Consider the following 12,576-nt stretch of genomic DNA (forward strand, 5'->3'; position numbering starts at 1 on the left):
GTCCGAGCCGCGCACGGGACCGGGACGCAGCGGAGCCCGCGGGCCCCGCGTTCATGCACCGCCTGCTGGCCTGGGACGCAGCATGCCTCCCGCCGCCGCCCGCCGCCTTTAGACCCATGGAAGTGGCCAACTTCTACTACGAGCCCGACTGCCTGGCCTACGGGGCCAAGGCGGCCCGCGCCGCGCCGCGCGCCCCCGCCGCCGAGCCGGCCATCGGCGAGCACGAGCGCGCCATCGACTTCAGCCCCTACCTGGAGCCGCTCGCGCCCGCCGCCGCGGACTTCGCCGCGCCCGCGCCCGCGCACCACGACTTCCTTTCCGACCTCTTCGCCGACGACTACGGCGCCAAGCCGAGCAAGAAGCCGTCCGACTACGGTTACGTGAGCCTCGGCCGCGCGGGCGCCAAGGCCGCACCGCCCGCCTGCTTCCCGCCGCCGCCTCCCGCCGCACTCAAGGCCGAGCCGGGCTTCGAACCCGCGGACTGCAAGCGCGCGGACGACGCGCCCGCCATGGCGGCCGGCTTCCCGTTCGCCCTGCGCGCCTACCTGGGCTACCAGGCGACGCCGAGCGGCAGCAGCGGCAGCCTGTCCACGTCGTCGTCGTCCAGCCCGCCCGGGACGCCGAGCCCCGCCGACGCCAAGGCCGCGCCCGCCGCCTGCTTCGCGGGGCCGCCGGCCGCGCCCGCCAAGGCCAAGGCCAAGAAGGCGGTGGACAAGCTGAGCGACGAGTACAAGATGCGGCGCGAGCGCAACAACATCGCGGTGCGCAAGAGCCGCGACAAGGCCAAGATGCGCAACCTGGAGACGCAGCACAAGGTGCTGGAGCTGACGGCGGAGAACGAGCGGCTGCAGAAGAAGGTGGAGCAGCTGTCGCGAGAGCTCAGCACGCTGCGGAACTTGTTCAAGCAGCTGCCCGAGCCGCTGCTGGCCTCGGCGGGTCACTGCTAGCCCGGCGGGGGTGGCGTGGGGGCGCCGCGGCCACCCTGGGCACCGTGCGCCCTGCCCCGCGCGCTCCGTCCCCGCGCGCGCCCGGGGCACCGTGCGTGCACCGCGCGCACCTGCACCTGCACCGAGGGGACACCGTGGGCACCGCGCGCACGCACCTGCACCGCGCACCGGGTTTCGGGACTTGATGCAATCCGGATCAAACGTGGCTGAGCGCGTGTGGACACGGGACTGACGCAACACACGTGTAACTGTCAGCCGGGCCCTGAGTAATCACTTAAAGATGTTCCTGCGGGGTTGTTGCTGTTGATGTTTTTGTTTTTGTTTTTTGTTTTTTGTTTTTTTTTTGGTCTTATTATTTTTTTGTATTATATAAAAAAGTTCTATTTCTATGAGAAAAGAGGCGTATGTATATTTTGAGAACCTTTTCCGTTTCGAGCATTAAAGTGAAGACATTTTAATAAACTTTTTTGGAGAATGTTTAAAAAGCCTTTTGGGGGCAGTAGTTGGCTTTTGAAAAAAAATTTTTTTTCTTCCCTCCTGACTTTGGATTTATGCGAGATTTTGTTTTTTGTGTTTCTGGTGTGTAGGGGGCTGCGGGTTATTTTTGGGTTGTGTGTGGTGGTGGGTGGGGGTGTCGCATCTGGGTTTTTCTCCTCCCCTGGCAGATGGGATGCCAGCCCCTCCCCCCAGGAGAGGGGGCAGAGTGCCGGGTCAGGAATTCAGGGTGACTCAGCACCCATGGGTGCCGGGGACCTTGCTAGAAACCCTGCTTGGGACGGGCCGCCCTCTGGGCTTGGTTTGAGTATCAGGCTTGTGTTGACTAGGCAGGCAGTGACTATGTAGGAAGGGCTAGTCCAGACAGCCGGATCAGGGAGGTGAGCACTGTGTTCAAAGTACTGTGTGTTTGGTGGTGTGTAGCGCCCCCCCCACCCCATCCCATGTCTGTTTGGTTTCTATGTCCCTGTGTAGCTGGAAGAGAGACTGGGCCAAGAGGAGGGCGAAGGGGACAGACAGTTCCTTCTCCACTTTCCCTTTCTCACTACTTCTCTGCCCAGAAGGGCCTAGGGGCCTCCCTTACGTGCTCAAGGTGGCTGAGCCAGGACTTGAATGCAGGGCCACCACTCACAGCTTTGCTGCAGCCGGGCCGCATTAGTGAGAGACGGGGGTGTCCAAGGAGTAGTGGATGTGCTGTGTCCCGCCGTGCCTGGCACGCCAGAACTGTTACATAAGCGTTTGTTCTTGTTATTATTTTTGATGGGAGGCTCCTGGCATTTGACTGTGAGTGTGGAGCGCCTGCCCAGGGCCAGCATTCTGCAAGCCCTGGGCCTGCCTGCATCTCCTTCAAGCCTCATGGAAGGTAGACACTAAGTGCCCTTTGCTTTATGGATGTGGATAGCTTGTGGCCCTCAGGTCCCTGTGAGCACCCTGCTGTGAAGAATTCTGGGTAACGGGTCACAACAGTTTGCCAAAGGCCTAAAGGAGCCCCGGAGCTTAGGGGTGACCAATGACGCTGGCTGGAGAATAGGGAATATGTTTTCTTCCCTTTCTCTTTGGGAACCTGGAGTGTTGGGCCTGGTGACCTGTCTCCCATTGATACAGGGTGAGGACGGAGGTACTCTCCGCCTGCCTAATGCTAAAGTGGATGGACCCTCAGACACTTGCTTCCATTCAGCTTTCTTCTAGGCCCAGACAGACAGACACTTGACTTGGTGGGCCCTGGAACCAAGGTCCAGTGTCTTGGTGGCTTCTGTCTACACCAGTGGTTGTTGTCAGCTCTGTTGCTCCAAGGCTTAGAAGCCAAGACTGGGTTGAAGCTGGGAGATGGGGGAGGCTCTATCTTCCCAGGAATGGGAAGCTTCAATGCCCCTCTGCAGCCAGACTGGCTGGCATCTGTTTCTCAGCAGAAGTAACTTGAAAGTCCCAGAAGTGCCACGCCCACTCAAGGTGGATCTCCAGCAAGTTTGGGTTGGTTTGTAGTCCCTGTCCCTACCCCAAATCCTCCACCCTTCATGGAAGGTTCATTTCCTGGCTCCGAGATCAGGTACCCCTTGCCCCTAGTAGAGTGGCAGCATAGACTAGAAAGGATGTGAACCCAGGCCCATCTGATAAGTGCAGGATCAGGAAAAAGCAGTGAGTGGGTCAAAGGTCAAAGGCTTTGACTGCCTGCCATCGGGGTGGCCTTCTGTAGCAGAGGCCACTGATGGGGTGACATGCCCCACGGATCAGATCACCAGGCTGCCAGCTGGACCACAAGCTTGGAGACAGACAGCAAGATGGGGAGGGAGAGCAGCTTGAAGGGTAATTGTTGGGTGGTCAGCCATATTGCCCACAGCTCCACTGGGTGGTTGTCGATGCTGAGACTTGCTGGGAGGAGGGGCAACCAGAGCCCTCCCCACGCCTGCTCAGGAGCGGGGCCTTGACAAAATGTACTCTCATCGTACTGTCTAACGAAGCCACCCACAACCTGGTGACTTTACCCAGGAGAAAAGTGGGTGTCGGAAAGGGAAGCTGGAGGCCACACTTGCCGTTGTGATCAGCTCAGTCTTGATTGGAGCTTCTGCTATAGGATTCTTCTGCCTGGAAAAGAGTCTCTAAGAGGGGAAGTAACTTCTCTAAGTTTGCACAACTGGGAAGGGTAAAAGTTGGCATGGGAGCCAGGAGTCGGGGGTGGGGGGGTGGGCTGTCTCCTAAAACCTTCTGAGGAATGTTCCCCTCCCCCACATCCAGCCCTGACTTGTTTGCTCTTTATCTCGAGTAGACATTTATTTGCCTGGTTCCTTTTCATTTATGTGACAAACATTTATTGAGCACCAGCTATATGCCAGCTCCATTGTTGCTGTTGGAGTTGGGTGGTGACAAGGACCGAGGTGACAATTAACAGGGAGAGAAGGACACTTAAATATTCAGCCACTGGAACGACATAATGACAGGTGGGGACAAATACTCTGAAGGAAGAAAAGTGGGGCAGGAAAGGGTGGGGAGGGGCGAGAAGGTCCCTGAGGGCTTCTGAGAGGAGGTGTCTCTCTGGGGCCAGCCTAGGCTGAGTGGGGAGTCCAGGACACTATGTACAGTAGTCACTGAGCTGTGTGCTTCTCAAGCCCCCATGAAACCGGCCCTAGTTCTCCCCTTGGCAGAGGCAAAGTCACTCTTCTCAGAGCTGCTGGGCCAGGAGAGTTTGACTTCCCAGTTCAGTGTGACTTTGGAGGCTCTTCACCAGCCCTCCTGTCACCTTAGACCTCCTATTAGGGCTGTTGTGCCTTCTCCCCACTTCTTATCCTATTCTGGAATACCTGTGGGCCTGCAAAGATAGAGGGACCCCAGTAACATCCCCCCAACTACCCCTGTGGGGGTTCAGATGTTACTGTTGGCTGAGCGTGGGTTTGGGGCAGGCTGGACAAAACAGGGGAGGGGGAGAGCTGGTGACCAAGCCCCCTCCTGCATCCTCTGAGGTAATAGCCAGGGGCCCCATTTTGTGATGTGTGGGGACCCACAATTCTTCACAGGACATTCTTTGCTCAAAGAGTGGTGTGGCTTTTTTTTTTTAAAATACAAAATGGTGGGGTAATTTAAAGGCACAGGATCTGAATGGGATTTAAACCGATCTGGGAGCTGGCAGGTGGAGGACACATTCACTGCAGATAAAAAGATGGGCCCTGTAAATGTGTCGGAAAATGCTACAAGCTTCTGTGCCAGAGGACCAATGCTGATGGAGCTGGGTTTGAACCTAGGCAGTTGATGGGTTCAGACCCCTCCCTGCTGGCCTAGTCTTGCCATGGGGCTGACAACAGGCACACACAACCTCTGAGGGGAAGGTGTACCTCAGAACCTGTGACTCTGAGCTTTGTCTTCTGATAACTAGAGACATCAAACAAGACATTTGACCTTTCTAGGCTTGTACCTTCTCATGGAGAACAAAATATCCATTTGGTCAACCTACAACAAGCAAACACTTTGCTGCAGGCCCCAGTGAGGGGGATTTACCTGAGAGTAACAATGTAACAACAGTAGAAACAATGTTGGGGGATACCTGGTAAAGTGGTATTTGCCTATTATCCCAACACTCCGGAGGTGGAGGCAGAAGGGTCAAAAGTTCAAGGTTATCCTCTACTACAGAGGAAGTTTGAGGCTAGCCTGAGCTACCTAAGACTCTGACTTAAACTCCTCACTCTTTAAAAGGACTCCATAGCAAATTGGTAAGGTCATTCAGACAGCGATAAGAGGCTTGAGAAAATAAGACTGAGGAGTGGTAGAATGTACCAGAGGGTGGGCCTCAGGGGATCAGTAGGTGCAAAGGTCCTGAGGCAGGCTGGAGGGGTGGCAGCAAAGGTGGGAACTGGCAGAGGAGTATGGAGGCTTGTGGATTCCTTCTGCAGGGCCTCTGAAGCCAGACTGAGGTCAAGAGAGGCTGTGTGAGGATGGCTGAGTGGGTGCCCCTGCCAGAGCCTGGCACCCATAGAATCCCTGATAAATCTGGTGACGAACAAAGCGGGCCCCTTGGCCCTGGAGGCTAGGCAAAGTGCAGTGGGTGAAGGAGCAGAGTGGCTGGCAGCCTGCCTGGCCCAGGAGAGCTGAGGGATTCGAGCCTGTGACCCAGGGCCTGGAGCCATTCGAGTTGAGCCCTGTGCCAGGCAGGAAGAGGGGCCAGGCTGGCCAGGAGGGACTGGGAGCCAAGATAGAGAGGAGTTCTCTGGGAAGCTATGACTGTGGGACAGAGGGCAGCTGCCTAGGGGTGGGGGTTGGGTGAAGGGTGGTGGTGAAGGGACAACAGTTTATGCTGGAGAGAGAAGCTGGGCTCCTATGGTCTCAGGACTGGGAGATAGGCTGGAGGCTAGATTTCTAAGAGGCATTTTGTTTCTATTTAATTTCCAGAGAATGTGGATCACGAAAGAAAAAAAATTAGTCAAAAACACTAATGATTTTAATACCCAGAAATAAACCTGTTCACATTTGCTGTGTGGCCTTAGATATGTTACTTCTCCTCTCTGTGCCTCTGATTCGTTGCTTATTAAGTGGGACAATGAACTGGCTTCATAAGGTAGTGAGGATTGAGTTGGTTCACATGATCCCGTCCTAGTACAGGGTGGGTGTTAGCCCTTGGCTTTGTACAGTGCAGCTGAATCCACCATATCCAATACACGTGAATCGGGCAAACAAGCACTTCTTTTCCCTGGCCGTGACGAGAAGATAGCAACATTCCTCAGTGTTTTGAAAAGCTCTGACAGGTTAGTTCATGCAGAGACCTCTGGAGATGGCATTTGTTAGCTTCTAGAATGTTCTTCCTCAGATTTTTCACCCCAACCCCCTCACTGTAGCTAATGCTGCCTGTGCAGTGTGCACGCCAACCCCTCTCCCTCAGTCACAGGACTGCCCAGTTCTAGGAACAGACACCTTGTGGAAAGACTACGTTCTCCCAGCTTCTCTTGCAGCTAGGAGTGACCCCCGAGCTGTGAGCATAAACTGTAGGAAGGGCTGCACAGAACCTCTCTCTGCAGGACCCCTTCCTTCTTCCTACATTCTGCCTGGAACTCAGACAGCTAGAGCTGCAGAGACCATCTTGAACCCAGAGGCAGCATGTCATGCATGTGTGCGTGGTAGCAAACCCAGAAGAAAAAAGGCGTTGAGTCCTGATGGCAATGGGATGGCGGCAGAGGAGCCTCACTGCTCCTTGCTGACCTTGCTCTGTGCTTGTTTATGTGAAGAAAAGAAATCCCTGTTCATTGAGACCTTTGTCATTCCGTTTCCTGTTACTGGCAGCTGAATTCATTTCTGACACATTTGCCCAAATGGCTCGGAGCTCACTGGGCCTCTTTGTCACCTGTGTTTCTCAGGGGTGGTGGCCTAGTGCTTCCTTGTCTGGGCTGTTCTGTTGACACCATTCCCCTGAGAGGAGAAAAGGTCTCTGTTAGATGAGGTGAAAGGGTTGATTTAATTCGTTTGAATTACAGAAGTCATGTGTGAAGGCGGCTGGTGTCTCCAGATAGTTCTGGAGTCTCAGCCTGCTTCAGCTCAGGCATGACCCAGGCCCTTGGGCTGGATAGAAACTTCTCAACTAGCTTCAGCTGGCTCCAGACCCTGCTTTCCCACCCGAGTCCAGAAAGGGGGCCCAGGAGTGTCAGAGAGGCTCAGGCCCTGCTGTGGTGCACAGAGCATGTTGTCAGCTGTGCAGGGCCCAGATGTCACCTGGAATGACCTCTTTGCCCCAAGCCCCAGACATCAGCACCTGCTCACTGGAGATGCCAGCCTGCCAGGGCTGGAAGGCCACCTTCACCAGGCACAAGGGCCAGCCCACCGAGATCGCTGTGGGTCGAGTCAGGAGGCCAGGGAGCTGGCTGGGTAAGTTATTATTTTTATAGTTGTCACCAGATCCCTGGCCCAGCCCAGCAGCCCTGGCAGGGACAGAGGCAGCCTGGGAGGAGAAGGAATCCTCAGAGACCTGGTAGCCAGGGCAGGGACTGTGGAGAAGAGAACACTGGGGTGGGTCAGAGCCTGCTGGGCCGCAACCTTTCCTGCTCCATGGGGTGGAGAGGGTGGTGACAGACGCACAGATGTGGCATTTCTTGTCTTCATCCCTGACCCCAGGCATGTGCCGTGAGGTTCTCGCAGGCCATTCCAAGAATTGCACTGCACCTGTCGTGAGTCCCCGTAGGCCTACTTGAAGGCCATGTCTCACTTGTTTTACAGCCTTGTCCTGTCTGGTCCACGTGGCCGTCTCCTGCTGTGGATTCCTCTTCTTTAATCTACCATCCACACCTGCAGAGGCACTTAGCTTCCCTCCCCTCCCCAGGGACTGCTAAGGACCAAGCCAATGCCTATGAGCCCCTCCCTACATCTAGGTTATCAGCACTTTGATTTTGTTGTTGAGACAGTATGGCATGTAGCCCAGGTTACCCCTAAAATGTTGGTCTTCTTGCCTCTACTTCTCAAGTGCTGGGATTAGAGGCCTGTATTATGCCGGTTTCATGAGATGGTGGGGATTGAACTCTAGACCTCGTACATGTTAGCTGAGCCACATCCCCAGCCACCGTACTGTGAGTTCTGATATCAAGAACTGGCCTACCTGTTTCTGTGAACTGTGTTAAAGGAATCCCACACTGTGGCCCCAAGTCCAACCTGACACTTCCCTAAGTGGCAGTGTGTGGCTTACTAGTCCTTTTTATTGCAGAGTGGCCACTCATTTAATAGCTTGGGGACACAGTGGTTTCCATCTGGGTTCTTTAGAGCTGGCTGAGGTGGACACTGTACAAGTAGGTGGTCCAAAGAGTGGACTTCAGGGTCACACCCCCAGGAAGCATAGAAAATGAGGGATGTGTCTGAATTCCTGCTCATGGTGATGCCTCCCTCAGTGTGTGTGTGTGTGTGTGTGTGTGGTGTATGTCTGTCTGTCTTTGTCTTAAAAGACAGACATTTTGAAAAAGATCGAAGATTTATAGGAAAATTACCGCCTGACATATTTCATCTGAACTGAGAATAAATCACTGAGTTCTCACCAATCCTTCATGATTATGTTTCTCTTGAACTTTTTGTTGGGGCTGGAGATGGTGCAGCCATTAAGAGCACTGGCTGCTCTTTCCAGATGATCCGGGTACAATTCCCAGCACCAATGTGAGCCTATAATTCCAGTTCCAGGCAACCCGATCATACAGACAAATATGCCAGCAAAACACCAACGCACATAAAATAAAAATAAGTAAATCTATTAAAATGTTTGTTTCTTGGGGTTGGGGATTTAGCTCAGTGGTAGAGCGCTTGCCTACGAAGCGCAAGGCCCTGGGTTCGGTCCCCAGCTCCGAAAAAAAAAAAAAGTTTGTTTCTTGCTGGGCAGTGGTGGTACACACTTTTAATCCCAGAACTTATGGGGCAAAAAAGGAGGCAGATCTCTGTGAGTTCAAAGCCAGCCTGGTCTACAGAGCAAGTTCCGGGCCAGCCAGGATTGCACAGAGAAACCCTGTCTCAAAATGCCAAAAAATAAAATAAAAATAAATAAATAAATAAATAACTTTTTTTTGTTCATTTGTTTTCAGGACAGCTACAGACTATGAAACTGACTGGCCTGGAGCCTACTATGTAGACCAGGCTGACCTTGGTGGCCTCATGTCCTTCACCAGCTTTAGCAGGTCGAGGGACTCCAGGGGGCTGTTTGTGACTTGGTCCTCCCAGCAGCTCCACTGAGCTCCTTGAATGTGACTGGGCTCTGAGCCTCTGCAGGACTCAGAGGGCTGAGTGCCACCCTCTGTCCCAGTGTTAAAAGTCATACTTTGGTCACCTGACCTGGGCAAGTCCTGCAGGCTTCACTTTCAGTTTTGATTTAGGGTTTTTTGAGACCAAACTGCCCTGCCTGGCCTCAAACTTGCAGTCAATCTCCGGTTTCTGTCTCTGGAGCTCTGGGTTCACCAACAGCCATCACACAGGGTCAGGGGGTCAGGTTTGTAAGGTAGCTTCTCCCTCTTCATACCTAATAGGCTTTGGAGGGAGGAACTTTGAAACAATGTAAAAAAGCTTGAATGGTCTCCAACTTTTAAGTCGTTACTTATTTACCTCTAAAAGAAGCTTTTTTTTTTTTTTGGTTCTTTTTTTCGGAGCTGGGGACCCAACCCAGGGCCTTGCGCTTCCTAGGCAAGCGCTCTACCACTGAGCTAAATCCCCAACCCCTAAAAGAAGCTTTTTGTGACTATTTATTTATTTATTCATGTGTGGCATCACAGGGCAACTTGTAGGAGGGGCTGTTCTCCCCTCCCTGTGGTCCAAAGGATCAACTCTGGTGGTCAGGCTTAGCAGCAAGCAGGTTTACCCATCAAGCCATCTGCCTGGTCTATACTTACTTCTACTTACCTATTTATCAACTGGTTCTCTCTCTCTCTCTTTCTCTCTCTCTCTCTCTCTCTCTCTCTCTCTCTCTGGTTTATGTGTGGTGTTGTGTGTGTTGTGTGTGGTGTGTGGTGTTGTGTGGTGTATGTGTGTAGTGTATGTGGTGTGTGTGTTTATAAGGGGTGGGTGCATGTGCACTCATGGAGGCTGTAGGTCACAGGCAGGTGTCGTCCTCAGTGGCTCTCTGCCTTACTTTTAAATCCAAGCTCTTTCACTGAAACAGAGCTCATGGGTTATGCTAGACTGTCTGGCCATTAGGCCTAGGGTTTGCCTGTCTCTGCCTCCCCAGCACTGGGGTTACAGGCTCACCCCATCACACAGGGTTTTGACAAGGCTGCTGCAGATCTGATCACAGGCCCTCAGGCTTGCAAGGCAAGCACATTACCCATCTCCCAGTTCCTTATTTATTTTGACCGCTATAGAGTCATAAGTTATTATCTGCAGGGTTAAACCAGCATCACCACCAACACTTTAATTTGTTAATATCCTAAACTTGTCAGGGGTTCTGGATCTTGGACTCCTGCTCTGGTGCTCTGAGGACAAGGCTTGGGCTGCCCTATAAGGCCCTCCCTCTCAGCTTCCCAGAGGTTAGGAGTTCTCAGACTCTCTGAAGCCTCTCAGGGCTTACAGAACAACAGCTTAGGATCTGTGACTCACTCTTCATAAGACGAAGCTCTCCCTCAAGTTCTGTGTATGCTGGATATCAGAACTGGCCCTTTTCTCATCAACCACTGGGCAGATAGATAGCAGGAGACAGCGATGGTGAGGCCTGCCTGTCAGCTCCTGAATGACTTAGGTCTGGTGTGGGCCAGGGTGCTGCAGCCTCAACGCGGGTGGCATTTGGAATGGGGTCACTTTCTTTCTGGGTTTGCATGCATCAAAGAGTAGTTACCACAATTCCTGTCTTCACCTACCAAACTCCACTGGCTTCTCCCCAAAGTGGGGTCTTGAATACATGGTGATCCTCCTGCCTCAGTATCCTGAGTGCTGAGATTACAGGAGTAAGTGTCCACTCTTAGATTGTTCATTTGTTTGAGATAAGATCTCTTTGTATAACCCATATTTGCCTTTAACTTGCCATCCTCCTTCCTCAGCCACTGAAGTGCTAGGCTAGAAGGTATGCACCACCACACTAGGCTCCCCATAGAAGCTTCTAGCTCTTGCTTGGAGGCAAAACTGCTTTTGGTTGGAAAATCTCTGGTATGGAGAGATAGTAAGTGTCCCTTGGTGGTACGTGGGAAATATCTGCTTTCCCTGTCCCTGTCCCTGCCTTCAACCAGGTGGGATGAATCCTGAGCTCCTTGTATCCCTGTCTCTTTCTGGGTTGGGTAGGAATTCTGGGATACAGCCAGGACCAGGGCCAGGGAGATAGGTCAGATACAAGGAGAGAACATTGCAAAACCAGTCGTTGGGCTGTGTCTCGTTTAATCCTTGAAATCACTCAGTGGGATGGGACACTTCCCTGTCCTCATTTTCCAAACATGGGACAAATTAAAGGTGTCCTCACAGGACATTCAGCAACCCAGTGTCACTCCTGCTGTCCCCATGCAGAAGCAGAGAGCCCAGCTCTAGCCCTCAGGGAATGTGAGGTGAATTCAAGTCAAGGAATGCCCTACAGAACAGCTGGGTGGTACCCTCAGTCAGGCAGAGGTCTCAAGAATGGAGGGAACGCCAGGGAAGGAACTACTTTAGACGGTGAGACCCCAAACACAAGGAAAGGGACTTATGTCACTCTGGACCGGACAAATGTCAGAAGACCCACATGTGGACAATTGCGATGTTGACTTGAACTCAGCTTTAGTACTGTTGTGTGAGTGCACACATGTGAATGTGTGTGTGCTGGTGTGTACGCGCATGCACATGTGATGAAGGCCAGGAGATATTGGATGGGGGGGGGTGATTCCGTATTAACAACTCGTGCTCAAATGCGATAGAAAGGCAGTACTGAACTGAGTCTGGCAGCGTGCGCCCAGATTCCTGGCTCTGGGGAGGATGACTTGGTCCAGGCCATCCCAGGTTGCACCATGATTTGAAACACTGTCTCAAAAATAAAAGAAAAATCAAAAGGAAAGAGGGCTAAAGTGCAGGGAAGCTGTGGGAACAGCCTCCCAGGGAGACAGTCTGGAGCCTTACACCCGTCTTCCCATTTCTCTGCTTGTTTAAAACGATAACCAAGAGAAACCTGACCTCCTATGCACCCAGGAGAAAGAAAACGCTTGCAAAGGACTTGTGAGCTTACAGCGGTTACAGCTCTCACAGCCTCAAACCAAGGCCAAGGAATATTCCCTGTGACAGATAGCAAAATCACAGCTAAGCTGCAGATCTGAGCGCATGGTTCATGAATCTTGGAGGTGTTCACTGTGTGAGGGGGGCTAGACACCAGGGAGTCCCCAGACACTCTGGCAGCTTCCTCTGTGGGCAGGGGAATTACTCCCTGGAGAGGGGCATCAGGAAGCCTCTTGGACAGCTAAGAGGGGTCTGAATCTTACCCAGGAGGGTGGTCTCTGGATACATCAAAACCCACCTGTAGAACTGTACGAAACGTGGCAGGTTCAATTGGTAGAGCATTGGCCTAATGTCAAGAGGCCCTGGGTTTCATTCCCTGGTATGAACGTGGTCTTATGGTGGTGCACGCCTGTCACCCCAGCCTGAGGGAGACGGGTGCAAGGACAGTCAGGGGTTGAAGGTCGTCCTTCCCTACATAGGGAGTTTGAAGCCAGCATGTGCTACATGAGGCACTGCTTTGGAAAACAACAAGACTATA

At 52.9% G+C, this 12,576-nt stretch overlaps 1 protein-coding gene across 3 annotated transcripts; it reads left to right on the forward strand.

Moving 5' to 3' along the window:
* Window positions 1-1,432, forward strand: Cebpb (CCAAT/enhancer binding protein beta). 3 transcript variants are annotated; one of them, NM_024125.5, is made up of 1 exon: window positions 1-1,432. In NM_024125.5, the coding sequence occupies exon 1, from the start codon at window positions 54-56 to the stop codon at window positions 945-947; it is 894 nt and encodes a 297-aa protein (NP_077039.3). In that variant the 5' UTR covers window positions 1-53; the 3' UTR covers window positions 948-1,432. All 3 variants share the same exon structure in this region, with proteins under 3 accessions (NP_077039.3, NP_001288644.1, NP_001288649.1).
* The last annotated feature ends 11,144 nt before the right edge of the window (window positions 1,433-12,576 follow it).

The sequence above is a fragment of the Rattus norvegicus genome, chromosome 3, assembly GCF_021556685.1.
Source record: "Rattus norvegicus strain SHRSP/BbbUtx chromosome 3, alternate assembly SHRSP_T2T, whole genome shotgun sequence".
In the NCBI taxonomy this organism is placed as follows: Eukaryota; Metazoa; Chordata; class Mammalia; order Rodentia; family Muridae; genus Rattus; species Rattus norvegicus.